General features: G+C 43.7%; 1 protein-coding gene and 1 long non-coding RNA gene across 2 annotated transcripts in view; both read right to left on the minus strand.

Annotated features, from left to right (window-relative positions):
* On the minus strand, window positions 1–26,503 carry WDR1 (WD repeat domain 1). Its single transcript, XM_081876045.1, has 15 exons — window positions 26,331–26,503; window positions 25,661–25,782; window positions 16,849–16,939; window positions 13,022–13,169; window positions 10,784–10,964; window positions 9,548–9,625; window positions 7,979–8,059; window positions 6,545–6,778; window positions 5,298–5,387; window positions 4,570–4,724; window positions 3,810–3,897; window positions 2,809–2,919; window positions 2,287–2,460; window positions 1,692–1,836; window positions 1–1,095 (listed from the first exon to the last, which is right to left on the minus strand). The coding sequence occupies exons 1-15, from the start codon at window positions 26,344–26,346 to the stop codon at window positions 986–988; spliced, it is 1,824 nt and encodes a 607-aa protein (XP_081732171.1). The 5' UTR covers window positions 26,347–26,503; the 3' UTR covers window positions 1–985.
* LOC309350038 overlaps window positions 1–27,252 on the minus strand; it is a 191,364-nt gene that overhangs the window by 125,997 nt on the left and 38,115 nt on the right. The gene's annotated exons all lie outside the window — the stretch shown is intronic.

Raw genomic sequence — 27,252 nt, forward strand, 5'->3', positions numbered from 1 at the left:
TTAAGCAGGAGATAAAACATACAGAAGTTCTTTATTGGGAGAAAGGTCTCTTCAGAAGAAATATTTCTGTTTCTACAGTGTTAGAGATTGCTGTTTGTTGTAATGATCAGTTCAACTCACAGTAATTGCTTTACTTTACTTTAATTCCTGTACTGAAAAAGGCATTTTCATAATTACTGCAAATGTTCTTACATAGACATATTTCTCCTTAGGAAAGAAGGTATATTTAAAGCAGATCTAGAAGCATTCATTTCCAAACAACAAACCATGATCAAGTATTCTCATTTGTTCAAAAAGGTAACAAAGGTATATCCGAAAAAAAATGCCTTTGACGTTTATCTGTAAACTTTAATTACTAAAAGAATGGCAAAATACATCAAAACCCCACATTTCCATCTTAAAAATAACTACAAATCTGGACAGGAAATACAGAAAAGGTTTATTATGGACGTACCCCACTTTGTTATCTGGTGAAGGAAATCTGAGGCAACAATTTGGTGCATTACAGACAAGCCAATATACAGTAGCTGCACACCACAATTCATTTTTGGATCACAACTAGCATTCTTTACTATGACTGTTAGTACAGAAATGTTCTGCAGTTAGAAAAAAATGAGAATACTCTCATGCTGTACAATACCATGTGCAAGTATGTGTGTGTGACAGATATTAAAAATTAAGGAACCAAATCAATTTAAACTCTTTTATGCCGACCTGCTAGGTTGCAGACCCTGGAATGTTCAGCACACAAAAGATTTTGCAAGCTCCAGACATAATTTAAGTGCTTCTCAAGTGCAAAGCATTACCGACTAAAGCTTTCCAAAGGTCATTTAATTACAGATACAAACATCCTCTGCAAAGATATGAGAATATGCTATAGGACCCTGGAGGTCGTGACAGATTTGTATATTTTTAAGGAAGAGAAATGCTATATTCCACTCCAGTAGTTCTAGTCCCTGATGAGCTTCTCCTAATCGAAGGCATTTTATTTGTAGGAAATGGACCACTCTTTGACAGATGCATCGTGAGATGTTGTTACCAAGGTATGTTCGTCCAGCCACGCCAAGCTGCTTACATGATGTAATCTGTGGGCATCTGACAGAAGCAACAGAAAATGTAAATTGATGCAACCAACCTCTTTCCAAATTTGCTCTTAAAAAGTTTAGCAGGAACCTACCTTTCATACCAGGGCTTATGCATGAACTCCCCTCTCCCCTCCCCTCCCAGCACCCTTGATGTTTGCTCACCTGAGGCCCCTACGTCATTGTTGCGCGCAGTGTGATGGCAACACACTGGTCAGGCCTTTTAATTTCTATTCAAGGCTCTTCTAGACCTCATCTTCCAGCCTCACCAACCTGCACAATCCCCTCACTCAGCCCCTAGGCATGACTTCACTGCTGTTGGGAGACCCCGACATACAGGCAAGAGCCGCTGGAAGGAGTTGGCAGCACACATGACAGGGGAAGAAGTGGCGACACTAAGGGCTTAACAGCAGCCGCTCTGTATCAGGCAGAATTGCGGCCTTGATGTTGAAAAATCTGTTTACAAGTCTTCATCCTTCAGGATAATTTTAGCCCCGTGATTTCCCTCAAAAACACTATTCCCCAACATCTGTTATTCCAAGAATGCAATGAACGATGAACACAGCACTTTAGATTTCTCCGTAAGGAGAAGGCTATACTGTTAGTTACCTTGTATTTTAACTCGAGTCTCTGGGTCACTCACGGTCCAAACATAAACCATCATATCCATTCCTCCAGAAGCAAAGTGCTTGTTATCTGGTGACCAGGCAATACAAACAATCTTCGCATGGTGTCCATAGAAAATATTATGCTCCTATTGAGAAAGTGAAAGGAAGACAATCACTGATTTTTAATCCTAAAAATGAATTAACCATTGGTAAAAAAATCGAACCTCTTTATGTTCTAATTGCACAGAAACTAATAAAACCCAATGCAAGAACTACTGAATAAATTCCAATTCAATCTAAAGAGGGGCAAGAGATTCCAAGAGAGGCTTTAATAATATAAATTAATTAGGACAGCACTCAGTTCTTCCACTGCCACTTACGAAGTTGTTTTCCATTTGTATTTGCAATACCCCGCAAAGTGTTAAGTCTTGCTTCAACAGCATTTTTATGACTAAATAAGCCTGCCCATGAGGGATATTTGATCTATGTGCAAGGTTTCTACACTGAATGAATGAAGGAATCTTTATTTGCGTCAGCCATCAGCCACAGCAATAAAACAATACACTATACAAAAAACAGAACTAAGTCCTGCTTACCGCATAGTCATCGGCAACGCTAAACACAGTGACCGCCTTGCTTGCATCCGTCACTGCCAGAAAGGCACCATCATGAGAGTACGCCAAGTCAGTCACAGGACCTTTCGCTTCCAGCGTCTTTTCCTCTTTCTTTAAAGAACTTCCCTGGATTGCATACAGGTACACTTTTCCATCCTGGAAGTTAAAATATGCGCAAGAGTCAGGCTCTCCTCAGAGCGCCCAGAACGGCCTTGCTGGTTTTCAGATCTTTTACTGCCTCTCTCAAGTCTTGCACCAGAAACAGTTCACACCCAGTTGCTGCTTTTGCATCCCTTATTAAGGTATAGGAACAGCACATTTATTGGAGAGAAAGAGAAGGGGCAAACGGCAGAAGCCATTTACGGGATAATTACAGCTGAAGCTAAGAGAGCATCTGAAATTACTATACTGAAAATGTTTCCACAAGTGCTGCCATGCTGTGGGAACTGCCAAGTGCTTAATGAGCAGAAAAGGCTACCTTAAAGAGGAAAATAACACCCTTACTGTTCCTCCGACAGCTGCCATGCCACCTCCAGGATGAACTGCTACCACTTCTGGTTCAAAGCCAGGGTTATCAATTGCAAAGCACTTCTTCTTGTCCTTCATCAGAACGATCTGTAATCCGAGGAGTGTGCACATCACATTGAGGTACTGCTAGAAAATGGTGTTCCACTACATGCTACAGGAGGCTTCCCTACTCTGCCCAAAGGACCCCTTCACATGTCCAGAGCAGTGAGAGAGACACTTGCAAATGGGAGGCATTGCTTATTGCTGCCTTATAGGGCTGGGCGATATAGAGATATATCATACTCCATATCGTTATATCGGTTTCATAATTTTTGACCTGGCAATATATCGTGACTCATGATGTGTGTGTGTGTGTGTGTGTGTCTGTGCACACAATATGCAAAAATCACAATGTGGGAAAACTGTGAAGCCAGCCAGTGTTTCTCTCGGTTCCTGCAGCCCCTGTTAACACACTGCAACCACAGTGCCAATGAGACACAGCCACCCACAACCTTAATTTGCCTAGAGGCAAATGTAAGAGCTCAATGGGTGTGGCAGGGAGTGTGTGTGTTGCCACGGCAGCGTAAGCCCAGCAGCAAGAGTCTGTTCACCCCTCAAAAAAGGAAAAAAAGTTGTCTTGCATTTATACCAGTGTAAAACAGCATAAACTCCCCCCCCCGCCTCAGTAATAATGTCATCAGCCTGTGCTCTGACTCTTTCCCGTACCTAGTAATGCTTCTGCATCTAAGCACTACAAACCAGTTACCAAATATCACTTTAAATAGCACCGTGAGAAATCCAAGTAGAAATAACCTGCTACACTTTCAAAACAAGTTTTAAAGTGTGCATTATGGTTAAGAAACTTATTATGCAATCCAAACCACATCTACTCGGAGGTAAGTCCTATGGAAGTCAATGGGTCTTACTCCCAGGTAAGTGGGGTTAGGATGACAGTCCTATATTGCATTACAATACAATCCATTTTTCCTGATACGCACCTCTCCAATGCATATCACCACTGCGTACCCACCAGGTCCAACTGCAATGCATTTGGGCTGAACATCCATTTTAATAACATCCTGGCCACTGAAAAGGGAAAGGGAAAAATGAGCGAAATTTTTCCTTAGCTGAAGGAGCTGAAGTCATTGGCAAGAATAGGACCAAAGGACCTGAGAGCAGATACGAAGCACGGGGATTTAAGGAGTGGTACTTTGTTATCAGGAAGATGGGCAATTTGGGCAGAAGGGTAGATGTAAAGGGACCAAGGTGGGACAATGGAAAGCTGTAGTAGTCAAGATGCAATATACTTCACCAATTAAAAAATATGAACTAGCATTTGGTACTTGGAGAAAGGCATGTTTTGGCACATTAAAGGGCGACCGAGAACATTTTGCACATCCCACATCTTTTGAGCAGCAGCTTACATTTTTCTTACACATTTGGTGGAGAATGTTTTATTCTCAGACACTTCACATTTATTTTCCCACATTGCACTGATATTTTAACTTGCTGTATAAGATGATAAACACAACTGTCCATTGCGCATTATCAATCCCATCTGCTCAGCAGAGTAAAACTGGTGCTTTTTTAAAGCGCCGACCACGGATAATGTTGGTTGCAGAAAGAACAACCAAAGTTGCTTGTGACATCTGGTTTTCTGATATAGTGCTTTAACACAGCAGAATTAGATGGCACGGTCATTTTGTGTTACGCTAACAGTAAATTATTTGTGTGGAGGTTGACACACACACACGTTACCTGGTGTCTTTTTTGCTCAGACTGGTGTACCGAACGGTATCATCCATGCTGCAGCTGACCAGCTGCTCCGACTCATCCACAGCCATTCGTGAAACCTGGTTTGTGTGTCCTTTCCCAGTAAAGCTATCATTTTCCCCCGTCTCAGAATCCCAATAATGTGAGCAAAATATTAAGGAAGTTTTCTTCAGGATGAGCGCGACACCCAACATTTATTGCAAGGAACAATCAAACCGACTCAATTCCTAAGTTGTGCTATGCTTAGGACAGCACGCATGTCACTAAACCGCGTGGCTTGCAAAGAAACAAGAGAATTCTTCCCAGTTGCAACTTGCACGCAGCCCTGCTGTAGAACTTTCTGAAGATGCCTCGCTGAACCTAGCCAGCACAGTATCTTGGGTGATGGCACAAAAAAGGCAATGTGAAATTCAGTGAGATAGAACAGCTGCCATCTTTGTGTGGGGCAGTTTTTGTTCAAAACACCAACCAAATCAAATAATTGCACTGACACTTATACTGCTAACAGCAGCCTCAGTGGGCGAGATGGATAATCATAAGGCTTTCATTTAGCAGTTCAAATAAGAACTGTGCTCTAATACTACCCTGCATGCCAAGAATGCTTCAGTGAGTAGCAAACATTACGAGAAAGGGAAGAAAGACAGCCATATATAGCAGCACAGCACTAGGGAGTTTTCATCTGCAAAAAAACATTGCTTGGTTGCTCAAAGGATATTAATATGCCCATCATGGCTTCCAGAGTAGATATAGGATTTCCCCCCATTTTTATGCACCGTAAGACATTGTATTGATTTACTGTGACCCTGAAAGAAAGCACACATAATTAACACAAACTCTTACACTTACACAGACAGAAGCTCAAGTTACTCACAGCACGTTGTGCGCACTTGTTTCTTCCTGCCCAAATCTGGGCTTCTTTGCACAGATTTTGGGAAGAACACCCCCCCCCCCCCGGAAAACTTTGCCTAACCTCAAACTCCTCTGATAATAGACAAAAGGGAAAGTTGACAAGCCCACAAACCCTCTGCTATGCGCTTCTGGGGCAGGGGGAAGAAGAGGAATTGGTTCCAAGCCATTGTCTTATCCGTAAATTAGTCTATTAAAAACAAAAACACAGGGTAAATATTATCCTATTATATGTTTCAGGCCCCGAGAAGCTTACAATGCAAATTATGATGTGGGGGAAAGTAGACAACAGAGGGAAGGGAAGGCAGACTATGCACCCTCTTCAGCTACAAATATTTTGGCTTAGTTTCTATGTAGGAGACGAAGACTGTGCCAAAGGCTACAAAGGGGAGAAAGAGGTGGAATGATGTAAGCAGTCTAATATGAAAGGGGAGGGACAGGAGAGGGACAGAGCCATTTAAGATTAACGGCTATTTTCAGGTGGCCAAGAATGGTGGGGTTTCAGGCAGACATACACTGGGATGTTCTGCATGCCAACTCCAAGGGGCTTTCCCTTCCCTTGAAACAATACACGCCCATGAGATGTGACTGCAGCAGAACTTTCCATCAGTTTTAAAAAGAGGGTTGTCCTAGTGGCAATTTGGGTAGGCGGGGGTGGGGGGAGGCGGACTGCTGTTTAGGCTTGGCATTCAGAAGCAGATGCACAGCTAGCTACTGCCTGAAATGCCCCCCCCAAGTATTTAGAGGCAATTGTCTTACTGCACTTAGACCACATTTTCCCCAAATTAAGAGATCTTACAAGTGTTGATTCTGTTCTGATTTAACCAGGAATCCTCCCACCTGGCAAGCACTGAACATATTGTTCAGAACTGGCTGGTTTGGATGAAGTAAAGTCACTTCTCGTTTGCCACAAGAGCATCCACAATGTAGCTCAAGCAGCCTTTCTGTTAAATGGGTCTTCACAACCACACTCATTTCTGTTGGAAACAGATGGATAATGCTAGCAGTGCATGATTAGGAAACTCGAAAGAGCCGGCTCAATGATTCCACAGACCTTGATGACACGAAGGGGCTTATCCGGATTGTTCTCATCCAGATAGTTGATGTAGCCAGAAAGGGAGACAGTCAACAAGTGCCCCTTTTGCCACAGACAACCCAGCTGCTGATCCAAAACATTTGATCCCATGTTAAAGGTATTCACAACGCTATTAGCACCAACATCCCAGATCTTAGCTGTCTTGTCTCCAGAAGCAGAAAGTAGGCGATTGCCATCTGGACTCCAACTAATCTGTTGGAAGGAAACAAAGGGATTTAGAGGTAAAGGCTCGCCCTAAATACCAGAGATAGCCTATATTTGTTTCCCATGCACATTTCCCCAGATGGCGAGTTTGAAGACGTCATGCAGACAAGCTGACTCGCCAATATGAGACTGTTCCATTTATTTTAATGTTTATTATTTTGCTTTCAATTGTACTCTAGCAGAATGGGTATTTGCTAAAGAAGAACTTCAAGAGGAAATAACTGATATTATTATTATTATTATTATTATTATTATTATTAATATTAATTTTTTCCCTTCTAGCACAATCTATTATTGTGCTCTGGCAGAAGGATTATGAATATGTATTTTTAAAAAGCTATTCCTGTAATGATTACAGCTTATTTTTAATTCTGTAAATACAGCTCTGGGAGAAACAAAGAATCAGAAATGAATTAAGTCCATTCTGGAATGCAAAGCTGAATGCAAAAGCATTTCGTGAATTAATCAATCAGAAGAAGATTCCACAAGCATCCCAAAGAAATCTTACAATGAAAAGCATCGCTTTCAGAATGTCTGTTACTTAAAAAACAACAACCCCACATAGTGCTGCATCATCTCAGACACCCCCTCCTTGGGGAAAGAAGGCAGAATCTCTGCTCAAAGGTGACTTCCTCTGTCCTTGGTTTTTCAAAGTACTTGTATCTTTTTTTTAAGGGACAAACCTGCCTCCCTGATTACTTGTCAATCAAGAGGCTTTTAAGCCGTCCATCTAACTCAAGTCAATGAAATACCACAGCCTAAAACTGGAACCAAATTTTTAGCAAACCTGGATTAAAATCTAGAGGGACTGCCCAGAAATCAGATCTTGTACAGCTACTCACAGCATTTTGCTGGCCCTGAACCCAGCTGCATCCTCCAGCAGCACCATTGCCAAGAATGCTCATTGCTCTTGGCATGGCTGGGGGCTGAAGCTTTAACCCCCCCCCCCCCAAAAAAAGAAAGTGAATGTTGGCATAACACCTCTTGGGTTTTTCAATTAAGAAACTCCTTCATGCCTGATAAGGGACTGTCACACTTACATAAGCATAAGAGGCAGCCTTAGGTTCTGTGGAATCAGACACGATTTGTGCTGTTGCAAGAAAAGCAGAGCCATATAATGCCTGTGGAAATCAACATAACCTAACAGTCTGGTCAAAGAGAGAGAGGAGGAGGCCCCAATATACTTACTGCATAAATGCCTCCATCATGTGCCTTATTTCCTCCTAGCGCACCAACTTTCTCTCCAGTTTTGCCATCGTAAATATATATCTTTTCAAAACCGAAAATGAGACAAAGTATCAGTTAAGTGGGTTTGGGGTTTTTGGGCAGCAGTTAAACATACTTAAACCCCCCCCCCCCAGACATATTGAAACACCAGCAGTTTCTTTAAAGTAGGCAGATATTTAAGTATCAAACTCAAACAGTGTACTACTGAGATCAGAAAGCAATGGAACGTGTTTAATGAAACGCAGTATAAAAGGATCCAAACATCTGAAATATAGGAAAATGCTACGTGCAGCGTTGCCTCTGGGTTAAGGCAATCAATGTCAGGCTTGCTTCCTTTACCTTCAGGAAGTAGTTTGCATTACAATCAAGTCTATAATTCTGGCCAGTAAAAGCAAAAGGAACCTAAGGGCTGACCCTCCATATCTGAGAATATTTTTTTAATGCTCTCCAATATGTGTGCTCCCATTGTGTGCTCTTTCTTCCAACGGTTGTAATCTGAAACCTACATAGCATTTAACAGAGCCTCTGCTACCTCCTCCAGCATCCCGACTGAGGCAGATTTCATGGCTTGAACACCAAGCCACATTTTACCTTCCCCCATCTTTCATCTCCAGAACTCCTAGGCTGGTAGTCAAAAGTCTGCACACTATTTTGTGACATCTTGGTTGACCTTGATAATTTTATTGCCCTATACTGTTGGTGCTGACCTTTAAAGCCCTAAATGGCCTCGGCCCAGTATACTTGAAGGAGCATCTCCACCCCCATCGTTCTGTCCAGACACTGAGGTCCAGCTCCGAGGGCCTTCTGGTGGTTCCCTCACTGCAAGAAGCAAAGCTACAGGGAACCATGCAGAGGGCCTTCTCGGTGGTGGCACCCGCCCTGTGGAACACCCTCCCATCAGATGTCAAAGAGATAAACAACTACCTGACATTTAGAAGACATCTGAAGGCAGCCCTATTTAGGGAAGTTTTTAATGTGTGACATTTTAATGTATTTTTAATCTTTGTTGGAAGCTGCCCAGAGTGGCTGGGGAAACCCAGCCAGATGGGTGGGGTACAAATAATAAATTATTATTAATTATTATTATTACTATTACTATAGTATGGAATTTGCCCCCCTTGGGGCCAATACTTTTATACTTGTCTGATTTTGAGGCTAATCTTAATTTTTGCCTTATTCACCCTCTCCTTCCTCTGTTGCCTTCTCCAGCATTGATTCTGGAACACCAGTTCCTGAGAGGCAACCCCTTTTTTGCTTAGAACCTAAAGTGCCACAAATATTGGCACGGTTACTGCTGTGCTAGCTCCAGAGGAGAAGTATCTTATGAAGAACCAGGCCACTGGTCCATCCGGTTCCACATTATCTCTTATGACCAGCAATGACACTTCCAGGTTCCTGGTGTTCCAAGGCGCGATCTTTAACTGGAGATGCCAGGGACTGATCCTGGGACCTTTGGCACTCAAAGCAGATCCTCCATTTAGCTAGAGGCATATCTGCCCCCCCCCAAGGTAAGAAATGGCTTGATTTTACCTGGCCATCTGCACTGGCTGTAGCAAATCTATTTCCATCTGGAGAAAATCTCACACAGTTAACAAACCGGCTGTGATCCTGTAAGAGAAACATATATATATTAGAAGGACATCAATTCCCAAACGGATTACTTCAGCTGATTTTGTGCTGCTCATTGGTCTCTACCATTAGCCTGCTGTGGGTTGTGCAAGCAGCTTAAATCCTTCCTACTTCAAGTACTGTGTAACAGCAGTCTCAGCACAACTGCACATGTTCCCAAGCCCAATTCTAAGTGCTTGTTTTAAGCACTTAGAACCCCTCTGCTGACATGAGGCAACAAAGACACTAAGTCAGTGATGGCCAAACTTGGCCCTCCAGCTGTTTTGGGAATACAACTCCCATCATCCCTAGCTAACAGGACCAGTGGTCAGGGGTGATGGGAACTGTAGTCCCAAAACAGCTGGAGGGGCCAAGTTTGGCCATCACTGCCCTAAGTCAACAAGTGGCCCTTCTCTGGGTGTGTCTCCAAGAGATTACTTCAGCCACTGTCCATGCGTGAAAAAAAATGTAAGTAGCAACAGACACCTTGCCTGTTTGAAGGGGGGCTCGTGTGGTCAAGGGGCAGTGGGCTGCACAGCTCTTCCCCAGACCCTTCCCTGATGCCTACAAATTATGGCTGTCAGGAGAAGGAAAGCCTATATTCATAGCTCCCTAGGTGGATAGGCTTCCTTGGGACCCATGAGGGGAAGCTGTGTGCCTCCACTGCCCTTGACCGGTGGAAACCCCTTCATGCAAGTAACAAGCGAAGGGGCTAAGGAAGGTGTAAGTAAGAATGCAATCTGCTATGGTCTGTGCACTAGGTAGCATGCAATACAAAGACAACTGCTTGCAGCTATTAAAATCTTTAACATTCTCCCTGGGCAGATAAGCAACCCTGCTTTAATTGCAGAGAAAGCTCTAGAGTCCCAAGACTTTAGACCGGCTGTAATTCTGAAAAATACTGTGCTGGCTCCATGATAGCAAGGGTGATCTTATGCTTGCACACGAGGATTTTAAGCTCCCCCTTTCCAAGACTACCATGAAGTGCAAAGGGTTGCCACTGAAATGCAATGCTGCCTATTCCCCAAAACACAAGAGAAAGAAAAAGAGAAAGAGAAAGAGAAAGAGAAAGAGGCTGCTCTCTGCTTGTGCAGGAACGGGGAGAGAGCTGGATCTCAAAGACAGACGGCACACAGGTGGTAAAGAATGACAACTCACACTTATTGTAAACTTGAATTTGAACGGTGGTCCTTCAAAGAAAGCAGCACAATTGTCATCACTGCCAGTCACGAGGCGGTATGGTCTGGTCTGTTTAATATCCACACTATTGATCACTTTGTTGTGGCCGGTGATCTCGCCTACTGAAGAGCCGGTATCCCACAGAAACACAGCCCCAAATCTATTAAGGAGCAACAAATCAAGTCACATACAATGAGGACTATATATAGGACTTAATGTATTGAGCACAGCCAGCATGTTGAGTGGATTTACACAACAGAAATTAGACCGCCCAGTTAATCTTGTGCAGTTTTAGCTTCGTTCCCTATGGCATTCAATTCCTTTGCCCATTATGCATAAACAAATAATGTAACGAAATAGGGCACTTGCTTCATGTACTGATAGATAAAGGAGCAACACACTGTAGTATTTTTATTTATATACTCCTTTCCCTCATGCAGAGTAGTGCACATAAGGTAAAATGCAATATACCAATAATTAAAACACAATTGTAACAACTGAAATAACAAAAATATATTAAGAATCAGTCATCTGAAGCCATTTTGAATTATAGAGACTGTTCCTATCATTTGAACACACAGGCCATGTCATACAAGAGCTGAACTGGCAAGAGTTTTATTTATAGTCGTATCTTGGTTTTTGAACAGCATGAATGTTTTAGCTCCTGAATGCCATAAACCCGGAAGTGACTGTTCCGGTTTGCAAACTATTTTTGGAAGCCGAACGTCCGACACAGCTTTCTATTGAGCGCAGGAAGCTCCTGCAGATAATTGGAAGCTGCACTTTGGTTTCCGAACGTTTTCAGAAGTCGAACTGACTTCCGGAATGGATTCTGTCCGAGAATCAAGGTACAACTGTACTGCCAAATAAGCAGTAATGGGCCTTATTTTCAGTGAGTTCCCTGCATCTATACTGACTGTAAGAACAAACTGCTGTTCTAGTTATGCGTGAACTCGAAGTGCCATACAAATATTCTGAGGAAAAAGATATAATAAACTTTTATTTATATCCCGCCCTCCCTGGCCGAAGTCAGGCTCAGGGCAGCTAACATTAGATATATAACATTGGTATAAAATCAAACAATAATTGAATTACCTCCTTAAAAAAGGTCAAAATCAAATTCAAGTCTAATTAGATGGCTTCCGCAGGGTTAGGGTTGGGAACAGTAAGTGCTCATCGGCCCAACTCTTTACACTGATCTTATATGGGCCTGTGAGAATGCTGGGAGGCCTCTTTCATATTAGTTCTTATACAAAAATAAAAGGGGAGTCAGGCTGAGCCCCCGACCAAAGGCCTGGCGGAACAACTCCGTCTTGCAGGCCCTGTGGAAAGATGTCAAATCCCACAGGGCCCTGGTCTCTTGTGGCAGAGCATCCCATCAGCCCGGGGCCAAGGCCAAAAAGGCCCTGGCCCTGGTCGAGGCCAGCCTAGAGGCCCGGGATCTCCAAGGTGTTATTATTTGCATTACATTGTGAGGCTCCACTGATGGGAAGAAAGAGGTTTTATGCCATCCCAAGGCATGGGATGAAACACAGTGTAAATATATTCACCTCAGACTACTCTGCGGCAGAACTGCAACCATGAAGGTGAAAGATCTCTGAAGAAGTGGTTGGCTGGAGCTTTGCTGAAGTGTGGGCTGAGGTGCATTTATTTCTATAAAACTGACACTCTGTTTTGTTCTGTGCCTTGAGATGCCTGCGGCGGCGGTGGCAATAGCAGCCCTTCATTTCCAGGGAGAAGCTCTACAAATTGGCCATTCTCCATCAAGATTATCAATGTTAATAATCTTAAATGCTCTTTAAGGATCAGGCTGAGCTTAAAAAGAGGAGGCAATGATGCTTGTACCTTTTAAGCATCTCTGATGCCAACCCTTCCCTTCTCGTGCTGCATTCCAGGGCTTTGGAGAATAATTTTAAGAAGCACTTTCAGTAGGAGGTGCTCGAATGCAGGCTTCCTTGGACTGTGGGATCCTTTACTGTGTCCAAGACTATAACTCTTGGACCACTACACGTGTAAAACTCCTGCTACTGCGGCTCAATGCCCTTTTAAAACCCTCTGGCTTCCTTGCGGAAATGGTCTCCAAGAATGTGAGCTATTAAAAGATCTCTAGCTGTTAAATGATCAGCTATCTACTGTGAATCTGGAAATTAAAACACAAGACTAAGCCAAGTTCTCCTGCAGGAATGTGCAAAATTAATTCTTTGATTCTCTACTCACTTTTCCCTTCCTTCCCCGACAGCAGCAAGCCTCTTGCTATCTTCTGTCCATGCAATGTCTTTTATTTTTCCTGCAAATGGCTGGTATTCATACTTCAATAGATGTTCCTTCTGCGTGGTATCCCAAATCCTTAGCTTCCCGGAAATATCTGTCACAGCACAGTAATACACATAAAGCCACCATTCCAGCAAGACGTAGTTGCCGCACGACCACCACTTTGCCACATTCAAATCTTCAGGCGTGCGAGAACTTGCCAGTGTGCATGTTAGGAATGCTAAACTCTTTCTGCAAACCACAGTGACAATGACATGGCGACTATTATAAATGTTTTGTGGAGAAACAGCAGGTGTTTGATTGTGTGCAATGCTGACTACATTTGCCTGAACATGCAATAAGCAAAACCAAGGATGTGGCAGGGACACCGGCAGAAGTCTCGCCTGCAACACCTCCCGGCATGTGATTAGCACAGAAAGCCTTAAGAGGATTTAAGAATGTTCGACTGAACCACTTAGAGGCCTCTCTGAGAGTGGGGACCCCGACTTATTAGGGGATTACTGGGAGACTTTAAAATCCTCTTCAGACCTTTGCACTTATTGCACAAAGATCTAAAAAGCAGTCTGCACAACTGGGGACACTCAGGCCGGGCTTAGGTGCACACCACTGCTCTTGGTTTTGCCTAGGAGATTTTCTATACCTTCTCCTGAAAACTTGACTGCAGGAAGAGCTTGGCAAGAATTATCTTTCCTTCCTCACCTTCTGCGGGAGCCTCCACTGAATCTCAGCCCCTCCCTTACACAAAAGGACAAGATAAATTCCAACCCATACAACCCTCCATCTTTATACCTGACTTATATCTTTATACCCGAATCAAGATGCTAAGCTGTATTATCTAATTTTCAATTGCTTTTTACCTCTACTTTTTAGGGAAGTGTTCATTTGTGTTTGCATTGTTCATAAGGCATGCATGCATTTCTTCATTTCTAAGGTCCCCTTTCAAAACCTCATTGGGACTATTATTTCTAAAATCATGCACCGAATAACCAAAATGTGCTTGATTTTCCAAAGGCCTCTGCACAAAACCCGAGAGAGCCATTGCAATTCAACACAGTATATTTCTTGTTTGACAGTAGCTTGCTTAACCTCCTCCTTGGGTTTCCTGGTCTATGCAAGAGCTGTCTGCTAAAATGGAGGCCACGGCACTTGTTCGTGAAACCAAGGTTCTCATTTCCATATCCCTGTGCAGGCAGCATCTTGAAGTCTAATAAGGAGGTGGTCTCCAAGCTCTCCAGGGAGCTTGAAAGAATACTCAATAAGTAAGAGTCATTTCTATCTCTCTCACGGTTTGGAGCTCAGTAGAGAAAGGCAGCAGTGCCTGAAAAGAACAGTATCTACCAAGATATTGTCTTTCCCATTAATCACTGTTTGCACAAATTTATACTATTCAAGAATAACCTCCACATTTAAAATAGCCAAATCTTCTGATTTTAGGTTTAAGTTAGAGAATGGGGTTGCAAATCCCAGAAGAATTGACACAATCCTCCTCCCTCCAATGGAGTGGAGGTGCACATGTATCAAGTCTTGCATGCTACAGCCATGTTTAAATCTTGTTTAGACCTTGGCTGAGAGTCCTGGAAAACCTGATCCCTGCCTTGCAGGCCTTTTCCCACCTGGCCTAGACTGACTCCAGCTACAAAAGCCGGGGCTCCTGAACAGACTCTTGGACTGGAGTATTATTTTTAGAGGGCTTTTGTTGCTGTTGTTGATATTAATTTTTTTATCTTTATTTTTAGATCTTCTTAACGATTTATGTTGAAATGGCTCAACTTTGCATTGTGTACTTTTTGATATATATTTTTGTTTTTGACTACTTGTTAAGTTTGTAATTTTACATTTTTTTCATGTTGTAAGCTGCCTTGAGCATGGTTTTAACTGTGGAAAGATAGCAAACAAACAAAATTATCTATGTTCAAAGGCATCTCACAATAGCATAGCCAGCCAAGGCATTTGCACTTGCCAGGAATAAGAGGAGTCAAACTCTTCATGCTCTCAAAACTGTTGGAAAGCAGGGCCTTTAACTGCTAGTGTGACTTCCAATGACATCAGTGTAGGCTGGAGATCATTGCTGGAAGCCAATTCCTCTTCTTGATACAGTTGTCCTACTGGAAGTTGTGAAATGTATGGAGTTTGGGCAAAATCACACTTTCTATTCTCAATGTCTGTTGGTCCATAGGATTGTGCTTATTCAGAGGAAACTCAGTAAAAACCAATATACTATTTTTGGAAAAATGCTACTTCTTTATGGACTTCAAAGGAATTCATAAGAAACCACGTATCACTGATTAAAGTCTGTGATAATACAAAGTCAAATATTGCTGATGGGAACTTGGCCAGCTCAAAGCTTTCTTACCATGTTCACATGCTTCTAAACACTCATACAGTTTTAGCGTGCAACTATCTTTGACATGGAAAATGCGCCCCCCCCCAAAAAAGCTTGCTTCTTCCTCAAGTTATTTTTCTGAGAATTTAGACTGCAAGTATCTTCAGCACAGGGATTCATTTACTTTTGCTTTCCACTGAAAATCACCATGCACAGGGTTATTATTAACTAAGCCTCAAATTTAGGTCTAGAGAGAGTTAAGATGCAAATCAAGTAAAGAGCAAGCTAGTATTAAGAAGCGCAAGAGACCACATCTCTTGAAATTACGTCCCCCGAGTATTGAATTTTAAAATTAACTATATCCTGGGTATTGTGTGTTCTGCGATTCTACACAACTGCAAAATGTGTGAACAATGTTCTCTTTTGAAAGTTGGCCTTTCCATAAAAGCAAACTTCTAGCCATTGTGGTTGGGAATATGAGACTTAAAAGGTACGTTGGCAGCACTGGCTTACAAGCCAAGGGGAGCAAGCAACAACTCTAACTTGTAGGAGGTGGAGCTTGGGTGCCCTGCCCCCCCCCCATGACTAGCTGCTTAATTTGCATAATTTATAGTGCTCACAGAATCCATTTTTAATGCTGAGTGTGCCCAGCACAGCTATGACTATATTCACAGCATCTGCGGCAGAACAGCTGAGAGTATTGCACTCCTGGGAAAATAGATGGGGCAAGGAGAAGAAGGGTTTAAAACTCATCTTCATGGTGGAAAATGGAAAACTGCTGTAGCTTTTGAAAAGTGACCTCAGTTTTAGGCTCAAAACAAACAAGTTCTATCTGGAAACAAGTGCATAACCATTTCAAGACGCAAACATTTATGTGTTGCTTTAGAGCAGTGGTAGCCAAACTTGGCCCTACAGCTGTTTTGGGACTACAACTCCCATCATCCCTGACCACTGGTCCTGTTAGCTAGGGATGATGGCAGTTGTAGTCCCAAAACAGCTGGAGGGCCAAGTTTGGCCATGCCCGCTTTATAGAGTGTTCAAAGGACTTGAAATACATTCTCTTCTTGAAATCCTTATACTGTATCTATCTTGTAAGATGGTTATATCTCACTATCCCAATATTGCAGATTGCAGGTGGGTGCTGCGGCCTGCCTACAACTATCTGGTGAGTTTGTGGCAGACTCACGATTCAAACCAGAGACTTCCAGATTCATGCCTCAGTCTCTTAGCCCTCATAGTGCCCTATTAAGAGAGGCACATTCAATGGCAATAACTAAGCAATGTTGTAGACCACAAGCCAATATTGAGGTAGGCACACTTTAGCCCACTGAAATCTATGACCCAAAATGGCACAGGATTTCCACCAGATTATAAATGGACCCCATTTGGAGTAAAATTGGTAATAGCAAGATTGCACTATGCAGACACGGATACTAGTAGAATACCATACCTCCAGATGCAATGTAGAAGCCGCTGGGAGCATACTTGGCAACAACAACTTGATGAGCATGTTCAGTGTAGATGTCAGCAATCGCTGGATTCTATAAAAGAGTTATATTTTCAAGTAAGTATTCAAGGAAGCTTCCCATCTGCTGCTCCTAGTCCCTCTCAACTGATAGAGAACTCAGAAAAATTATCTGCTACTACCATGTTGAGAGAAGGGTTGAAACAAGATGGACTTCAGCAGAAGCCCAGAGGTTGGTCCAAAAGAACAACCAGCAAGCATCCATTTTCAGCTCTGGGAACTCCCTTCCAATCAGAAGGCAGATTACTGGAACACAGCCCCACGGAGAGCTGCCATGTCACCAACACCTCACGATTAATGGTACTAGGGGATGCGTCAAGATCTAACAAGATTATAGGACAATGTTTTTCCGACTCTGAGTTTCAGTGCCATACAGAGATTAAATGTTGGACTGACAGGTCTGAGAGTGAAGTACCAATGCCGGTGCTTCTGAATAACCACTCTCCTGCTTAATTAAACAGGATTGCAAACTGGTTAAGCCAATGTCACAGTGTTGACACCCCTTCTGCCTTCCTAGAAGGAAGCATAAGCCTTGTGCAAGAAACATTTGCTACATGCAGTGACAAATTGTGACTGCTCTCTCTGGCCCCTCACCACACCAGACGGCACAGTGGCCTTTGTCCAAACTCTGCAGCATGCCTGGGCTCCAAATATGGAATTAGTACGCTGAAGAAATGGAGAACAGGGAACATGCACCGGGCAGCACAGACACAAATGCAGCCTAGGAGCTCAAACAGAGGAAGGAAGGTTCCAATATTGCCACCTGTGTCACAGAAAATTTGACTGACTAGTCAGTGTTATGGGGTGGAAATTTTCCAGAGAATTTCCCACTGCTGTGCTTTTCCGAAGAACATTTTCCAGTTTCAGAAGTGCATGGTTTCGTCATACTTCCCTTTTCAAAGTCTTTGAGAAAACCCACATCACTGAAGCCAAACAACAGTCACAATCTCACCAATGAGAGCTGCCAACTGTGTATTGTGGTTCAGCAATCTATGACTGAAGTTTGAACACCCAAGTCTTCCAAAACAGCCCAGATTTATCAAATCATTCACAATTGAGAGGATTCTGTTTGACAGGGTCTCCAACCCACCAAGCCTCCTCAGAAATTGTTTTTAAACACAGGTGGCTAAGCTGTGGACCTCTAGATGCTGTGTGGATGCGGCTCCCAACAGGCCCAGCCAGATTGGCCAATGATCAGGGATGATGAGAGCTGAAATCCAACATCAATTGGAAGGCCAAAGGTATTTTAAACCTCTGATTTAAAAATTGAGGCAGGCATTGATTTTTTTTAAAGTCTCAACTACAGAAGAGAGAAAAGCAAGGAAACTACTGAAATTAAACATAGCCCCTGCCACAGGAAAGAGCAATTTCCCAATTTATAAAAATTATGATATTTCACAGATGTATTGTAAGTAGCCATTACAAAGGAAGGAAGCAATTACAAGCACAGTCCCAATACTATTGTCTGGACTGGGGGCAGCATCTGGCTGCTTTCTGCAGACGTAAAGCAAGCCCACTGCCCAGCATATGAGGCTGGAGTCGGCCAAAAATATTTGGCACCTGAGATGGACCCCAAAAAGGCGGAAGGAAAGAAGGGGTGAGGAACAGGGGGAGGGGGGAGAAATATTGACATTGGGATCTGCTACCCTGGTCATTCCTGCTGCCTGAGGCAGCTGCCTCACCTTGCCTCATGGGTGGGCCGGCCCAGTATGAGGCACATATGAATCTTCAACAGGTGCAAAGCACAGAATCATGAAATTGTAGAGTTGGAAGGGACCCCGAGGGTCATCATCCAACCCCCGAAATGCAGGAGTTGGAACTGCTAAAACTGCTTTATAGAAATATGTTTTCTAATCATATTTATTCATAATGCCTAGCATTGTAAGAACTGACAGAACTACAGGCAGAAAAGCAGCCTCAGCAGGAATCACATCTCTAAAGCACAGTTGTCACAACACCTTCATGTTCCTTTTGTTTTTGATATGAGGAAACGGAGTCAGAATTCCAATGAATCAAAAGCACAGTGCTGAGTATCCCTCAAGGTCCACTCATGGAAATTTAACGCAACCTGCCCAGTCCACGCACACACAGCTTGCTAGCTATGTAACAAAGATACCCAAGTTCTATTGCTATAATATATTGTCTGCCACCGTTTTCAATTTCAAATAATGATGCTTTACATCTCTGTATGGAACAATTGCCTTATTTTATTTATTAGACTTATATACCACCCTTTAGTTCTCAGTTTAGTGAGCACTTAAATTGACAGACAGAGGAAGAGAAGGATTTGCTGAGGCAAGAGGGGACAAATCTGTGGGTTGATGACGTACAGTGACAGGTCTACCGTCATTATCAAATCAAATGAATGCATTTGATTTGGGCACCAGATCACACCAAGCCAAAGCTCAGGCTGCCAAAATATTAAAACATTTCTGGATTCAATTCCATGCAATATCAGACAAGCCCCATGACTCAATACAGTACTTTTCAAATGGGTCTTGATCAGTGCTATTGCCATAGAAAAAGAGGTGCCAGAACTCACCATGAACTTGTTCTCTTATAACGGCATTGGCGCCCACCTGAGAGATGCTGGAAATAAGTTTAAACTTATGCTAGGTTATTGTGTTATTTCTGTGCTGACTGTAATATTCACATGACACGAATGCTTTATTTGTTTTAAATTATATTTGTCTGCATTTTGTAAACCACTTTGGGAAGATCTTCATAAAAGCAGGTTGTAAATCAATAAAATAAATAGTTCACCCACAGGAAGCGTTAATATCCCAAGGAGAAAGGGGCAGGCAGCCTCGGGTAAAAGTGGAGAGGAGCCTGAGAAAGAACATGGGGACATGGTTAAGGGAAACAAGTCACGGTCATAGATACAACTTGCCAAGTTGTCTTGTTTCTCTACAGCAGTGGTGGCTACTTCAGATGCTGTTGGACTCCCAACTCACATTGAACCCAGCCAGCATGGCTGACTTGGATGGAGGAATTGAGGGGAAGCTCATCAATGTAGCAGAGGAAACCAAACAGGGAGGGGTAACTAATGCCACATATTCTTCGCAGAAGCTTACAGATAGCTAGGCCTATCGCTCAACATCAAAAAACCAAAGTGCTGCACCAACAAGCACAAAACCCCTCTGCAGCACCACAAATCAAACTCTATGGTGTAACATTGGAAACTGTTGATCACTTCTCCTACCTGGGCAGTTATCTTTCCACAAGGGCCATCACTGATGCCTAAATCCACCATCATCTGAGCTCTGTGAGAGTGCAGAGTGTTTGAGGATTGGGACATTCACAGGGAAACCAAAATGCTGGTTTACCTTTGTAAACTATTGTACTACCAACCTTACTGTTTTGCTTGTGAAGCACAGACTACTTATAAATGCCATCTCCAACTCCTCGAAAGATTCCATTAACGGTGTCTCCAAAAATTTTTACATATCACTTGGGAAGATAGTCAAATGTCAGTGTACTGGAAGAAGCAAAGATCACCAGTGTCGAAGCAATGATTCTTCAACATCAACTCATTTGGATGCCTGATTATCGTCTTCCAAAGCAACTACTCTATTCCGAACTTAAAAATGGAAAGCAAAATGCTGGTGGTCGACAAAAGAGACTCTCTCAACGCAAATCTAAAAAAAGGTAGTATAAACACCAATAATTGGGAAACACTAGCCTGTGAGTGCTCCAAATTGAAGTCTTTATAAAGGTGTCATGGACTTTGAAGACAATCAAACTCAGGACAAAAAGGAGAAACTTGTTAAGAGGAGGGCACGTTTGGCAAACCTCACCATCATCAACTCCCACCCGGAAACCAATGTTCCCACTGTGGAAGGACTCGTGGATCCAGAATTGGCCTCCACAGTCACTTATGGACACACCGCTAAGACCATGTTCATGGAAGACACTCTTACTTGGCTACAAGTGGTCGCCAAAGAAGAAGCCACAGAAGACATTATTGTGACTCAAGATGACCTTATCAGATTGGAGAACTGGGCCCAAACTAACAAAATGAATTTCAATAGGGACATTTAGGCAGGAAGAACCACCTGCACAAAAGCATGCTTGTTTTCTCCTGCTCTGGAGGGTAGGACTCCAACCAGTGGCTTCAAGTTACAAGAAATGAGATTCTGACTAAACATCAGGAAAGACTTTCTAACAGTCAGAGCTGTCCGGCAGTGCGACGGACTCCCGTGGGAGATTGTGGACTCTCCATCCCTGGAGGTTTTTAAGCAGAAGTTGGATGGCCATCTGTCATGGATGCTTTAGCTGAGAGTCCTGTATTACAGGGGGCTGGGCTAGATGACCCTGGGGGCTCTCCCAATGCTTACAATCCTACAATTCTAAACTAATCACAATTTGTCTGGATTCAGAAGTAAAGAAACTCTGAAATGCAGCATGGGCGGGGAGAGGAGCTCGGCATTTGACTGCTGCCTCTGCTATTGGATGCATGCACTTCCAACCTTGGTTAGTCATCATCTACTCAGACCTAGTTCAGATGCAGCTGTAAAGCAGAGAAGAAATCCGGCACCCAGCACTCCCCTTCGCACTTGAGGGAAGGATGCTTAAAGCTTCCAGGTAAGTTTTTTTGTGGGGAAGGGGCAGCAGTTTACCTTTCAAACAAACCAGGCTCAAACCATGGTTTTAGAACCTGGCTTACTTATAGAACCAAAGAACCGTAGAATTGAATTAATGGTTAGAACAATAGATTAATGTGCAGCTGTAGCTTTTTCTGAAGTCACAGTGGAAGTTTTCACTGTCCTCTTCTCATATGTGGTACAAAATCTCCTAAGTCCAACACACATTATTTTTGAGCACCTTAACCACTACTAAGGGTGATGTTCTGAACCAGGATCCCCCTCTCTGCCTCAGACTTGTCAAATGACTTCTCCCATTCCCCTTTGCCTCTGACCACCTCTCCTTAGAAGGGGGAAGGGGAGCCAATGGATTCTAAACATTCATGAGATCTCCACATCTTAAAACCATCCACCCATGAGCTTTCATAAGAGACACCAACTGACCATGAAGGACAAACAAATACCCTAGCAAAATTGCCACCTATCCTATCCTACCATAGCTACCGTTTCCAGAAGGAGAAAAAGAAAATATTACTGATTAGGCCAAGACTTCTAAGAAGTGAAATATCTTCTTTGTTGTTTAAGTCAACGCCTTATTTGAAGGCTAGTATTAAGGCTACAATAATGTCCTCTTTCTGTAGCACATAGCTGCTCTTTGAGCAAGAGGCAGCACACAAGCACATGCAAGAGAATCCCAATTTAAAAGTCACCGAAACCCATTAAAATACCAGGAAATCTCTGAAAGCAATAGTTAGGATTCTTATGAAAAGAAAAGAAGATTAGCTGAATCCTCAAACACACATCCTGCTATGGAGTCCTCCAATTCACAGTCTATTCTTTTGGAAGACTGAAACCAGAGATACCTGCAACAGCCAGCGACTGGCTCTGTAACTTAGTGCAGGCAGAGGAGGCCACAGAAGTAAAATATTCATGCAACTGGGAAATCCAGTGTTACAGTTGCCCTCATGGATCTTTCTAGTACTCTTTTAGAACTTTAATGGGGTGCACAGAAACATCTGAATTGCCGATTATGGAAGAGACGAAAGCATAAGGAGCTTGATGGTTATCAAGCTGAAAACTTGCTTATGGTAGTTTATAATCTGTCACTTTCTGTTAGTTGAATGACTCAACATTCTAAGATTTCCTGAATGTTTTTCTTCTGGGGTCCCCAAAACTGTGCCCTTTGGCATATGTATGCTCAGGAGGTGCCAGTCTGCTGACCCTGGTAGGAGCAACAGGTCACACAGCATACAAGCCAGTGAGCTGCTCAGGGTGAAGGAGCATCCTTTGCTTGAAGACCCCGAGACGCGTCTGTGTCTTGCATCACAAAGTAACCTGGGTATGTGAGAGGAACCTAATCACTTGAGCATAGCACAAATACACTCAGGCTGCAAAATTTAAAAGGGTTTCATTGGGAAGAAGTCAAAGAGACCAGAGGGAAAAGCCAGGCGGGCGTGTCAAGAAGAATAAACCAACATTACAAATCCAGCTAAACTATGAGTAGTAGGAAAGACTTGTAGCTTCCGTTGGCAGCCATAGGTGAAAGACAAAGGGGAAGAAACACATTCTGCGCCCAGGTGGCTTTGAGAAACAGCGTCCCCAGCAAAGCCAATGGGTTTCATTGCACTAGGCTTCTGGGACAAGTTGCCAACACACAGTAAGCCCTTTGAGCACATTCTGGGAAGTTGAGAGATGAGCAATGAGGAAACTATTCAGCTTCTCATCTAGACCAAATCCAGCAACAGGTTTGCTCTGGCTATCGATTCAAGTGGGAGGGAGGGCCTGACAGTAAGTCAGAAGGAATGGGAGAATAGAGAGGATGCACCTTAAAACACGGCTTTGTTGCACGCAAGGAGAATTTTATGGATTTGTTGGCTTAAGAAGAGATACTGGCTTAGCAGTCAACTGTCAGCAGAATGCCTCTTCTTCCACATTCTGTCTCAGATAGCTATCGTAGGTTAAGTAACGAATAAGTTCTTCACTAAAAGAACAAAAGTCCACAGTGCTCCTGGCTGGAAGTTGTTTGGAAAAGTCCCACCAAAAGAAAACCTACAGAAAGACTCTAAAATAATTTAGCAGAAGTCAGCTTCCTCAGCGAGGAAGTGCAAAGAAGGGAGAAGGAGCCTCGCCTTCCCCAGCCTCAATCAAGTCCAGCTGAGCAAGTAGCCTCTCCCAGCTGGGAAGGGAGAAGAAGAGTTCAGGGGTTTTTTAAAAACCGTTTTATAAGTTCTGTGTCTTTGTTTCTCAATTTGATCCTTTTATGTGGTTTTGTATGTATTGTGGTATTTTATGCATTTTGACTTGCACTTATTTTTATTGATCACAGTTCAGTAATTATTGTAATTGTTGAGAGTGAATTTGTTTAATTATTATTTGCTGTGATGAGGGTTAATTTTATTGTGTACCATTATATTCTAATAGATTGTTGAATATCACTTTATTTGATGTAAGTCATTCTATTTTAAAGTTATGATTTATTATGACTTTTTGTATTGGATCACATTATTATAAGGTGTGTGTTCTTTGTTGCATATTTTGTTGCTGTAAATTGCCTTGTGTATAGCAACACAGAAAGGCTGTATGCAAAATAAAAGTGAAATGTAATGAATAACACAACTCTTATTCCTGCATGATCCTCATCTGTGTCACTAGCGGCCATCATAGCTGTGCCAGGAGACCCACCTGTTGCAAAGTATAATAGAGATAAAATTCTCCATGCTCTGGGGAAGTTCTGGTCCACGAATCCTCAGGCATGTAGCCTCCATTATGTCACAACCTCCTGCTCCTATCTATGCACAATACAAACATCTGTTGCCCAAGTTATATGTCTGGCCACTCATGTTTATTAGGCAGTGGTTTCAACTGGTCAACAATTCCCCGCCCCCAGATTTTGTAGTGAGCCAAGATTTTTGATCACCAGGACCAAAGCCCTCCCCCTACAGGGGGTTTGCAGGGTCTTGTCTGATGCCACACTTCCCCTGTAGCTGGGAAGAACAACTGGGGAGAGCGCTGCTGTGCTCATGTTCCACCAGCCTCCCACAGGCATCCATCTGACTACCAAAACAGCACAGCAGACTAGATGGGCCTTTGGTCTGGCTCAGTAGGTCTCTCCTTATGTTCTTACGGCCATATCTTAAAAGTTTTGCCTAATGTATTTCTAGTTTCTAGAATGTGGATGACAACACTTGAAATTAAAGTGACTCCCATGACTAGTGTTTTTCCTGAAACAGGAAATATAAGCAATCACATGTCCAACTCCCCACATGAGTTCTGTACCAGTAATCCAAACCACATTAAAACCTCCAGTGTAACAGATTGCTACATTGTTTTCAGTGATACAAGAGAGAAAGATGAATTTCCCCATTTGTTACCAAAACTAAAAAGTTTGGTTCACCATATTCAAGATCTGTCACTCAGAAGTATCAAAGCGCCAATAAATATATAAGAGATAGATCTCAGTGGACTGTGAAAAGCTCTGAAAGACAATTCTACATTGTAGGTACTACAACACAAATGCTCTACTTTTAATCATAGCTCTAAGGTATCCAGAACTGCTTGCTACAATCCTGTCCTAAGACAGTAAGCAAAGAAAGTATTTTGCAACTCTAGTCCTACCTCATGGCTATAACTTAAAAAGGGAGTGATTTTTGACTACTAATTAGGTTCCAAATATGAAAATATTCTCATACAAAACACAGATATTCCCATGAAGCAAAGAGACACATTGGATTTGAGTGATGCTGTTCACCAGATTAGGAAAAACACAACAGGAGAAAAGAAATATCCTTTAATTTCTATAGGATGTTTTCATACATTCAACATTCTATAAGCTTTCCATATTTACTTCGGTACTGAAAAATACTTCATAATACCACTGATCTCTTCCTCCCACTCCACTTTTATTTGTATTTTAAGAGTTTTCTTTTTTATTTAAAACATGCTGCCCTTTATCATGTTAGATTTCAGGGCGTTTCCACATGCAGCCTCAACATCTCTCTGGTTATTCTCAGCTCCTGTGAGTCATTCTGCTTTCACTCCAATGCCCTCCTAAATTGTCACAGATCCCTGACCTCAATAGAACAGCAAGGGAGAAGCATTAAAGCTTAAAAAGAAAACCATCAGTAAGAATCAATGTAAAAAGGAGGGTACATTACATCAATGTTGCGGATGATGACACATTTTCCATTCGTATACAGAAAGTTATTGCCCTTTGGATCTCCCCCAATGATCTTGGAGACGCCTCTCTCAACCTGCGGGAGACTGGCAAACACTTTTTCTACAAATGGGGGGGGGGAGAGAGAGAAAAAGACACACCTATTAACAACGGGAGGCCAGCTGGAAACAAGAGCGCAAAAAACTCCAGGTGCATTTGCTATTTGACCTGTTGCTGAATGCTAAGTGGGGAAATTGTACTGGGGGGGGGGGGGAGAGAGAGACTCCCCGACCAGAGAAAAGACCCCCCGCCTCCTAACTTGGTCAACTGCAAAGGGAAGGTTGCAAGGAGAAAAATGCCCTGGGCGCCGTCGCTGCTTGCGAAGGCGCTTTGCCTGCCAGGGGCTGGATGGCGCTCCTCCTCGGGGGTAAATGCCCCCCTCCTCTCCCTCCCTCGACCCCCCTCCCGCCCGGGGAGGCTGCAGCAACGTGGCCCCGAATGACAGGAGAAAGGGCGAGCCCAGGCGAGCCCGCGCGGGCAAATGGGCGCCGCTCCTCGCAAGGAGCAGCAGCAGGAGGAGGAGGAGGAAGGAGGAAGCAGCAGCAGCTGCAGCAGCGCCGCTTGCAGGCATTGCACCCAGGCGGGGCGGGGGGGGGTCTCTGCCTACTCACTCAGCTCATGTGGCATCTTCGCCTCCCCCGGCTCGCTGCCGCTGCTGCCTCGGATCCGAGAAGGGCCAAGGTGGGGGGGGGCGGGCAAGGGGGGGCGCGCAATCCGCTTCGCAGCGCTGCAAATTCCCTCCCGCAGCAGCAGCGGCGGCGGCGGCGACGTCCCCTCCCAGCTGCACCAACCAGGAAGCGCCGCCCGCCCGCGCAGCTTTTCGCCCTCTCCCCCTGGCTTTGACCATATATAGTCAACTCTGCTCGAGCCGCGGCGCCGCGCGCGAGGAGGAGCGGCTTCCAGCTGACGGCGACGCTGCTGCTAGAGCCCGCCCGACCCGGAAATGCCGCCGAGCGGGAGGCGCCCAAGCCTGACAAGCCCCGCCCCCTCCGGAGCCAGAACGGCGCGGCGGGCTGGCGTCACCGCGTGCGTGGCGTGGCGTGCGTGGCCTGATCGGGCGACGGGCACGCAGAGATACGGCGCGGGGAAAAGACAAGAGGGATGCATGGGCTGGATTGTTTTCTTTCTGTGGATTTCTCTTTCTTGCTCCCCTGGGAAAGTGGAAGAAATCTGTGGCCGTGTGGCAGTTTTGGTCCTCTCGCTTTCTCTTCCAACGAATGCACGCGAGGCAGGGATTATTGAAAAAAAGCAAGCAAATCAAAAACCAACATTTAAAAGCATGCAAGTCATCAGCACAAGGAAGGCCTGTGTTGCAACTGAGAGCACTGGAGGGGGGGGGCAATTTGCTGCAACTCTGTTTTGCATGAATATCTGAGCTCAGAAAGTTGCACCGACCTCAGACCCCCCACTGGTGGCATTAAAAGCGGAGTGCACTGGGCTGGGGCAGCGTCCAGTCATTGTGATCAACAGCACTGCGGATTATGCAGCAGTTTCGAATCCAGAGCCACCACCTGAGAACAGCTGCATAACCCT

The sequence above is a fragment of the Podarcis erhardii genome (assembly GCF_964252035.2).
Source record: "Podarcis erhardii genome assembly, chromosome: 9".
Classification (NCBI taxonomy): domain Eukaryota; kingdom Metazoa; phylum Chordata; class Lepidosauria; order Squamata; family Lacertidae; genus Podarcis; species Podarcis erhardii.

Excerpts from the sequence above, each read along its gene's own strand:
- WDR1 (XM_081876045.1), bottom strand. Across the intron at positions 10,965-13,021 it reads GTCGGGGAAGGAAGGGAAAA|ATTTGGGGCTGTGTTTCTGT; the intron begins GTGAGTAGAGAA and ends GCTCCTTAATAG. Across the intron at positions 9,626-10,783 it reads AATTCAAGTTTACAATAAGT|GATCACAGCCGGTTTGTTAA; the intron begins GTGAGTTGTCAT and ends TTTCTCTTACAG.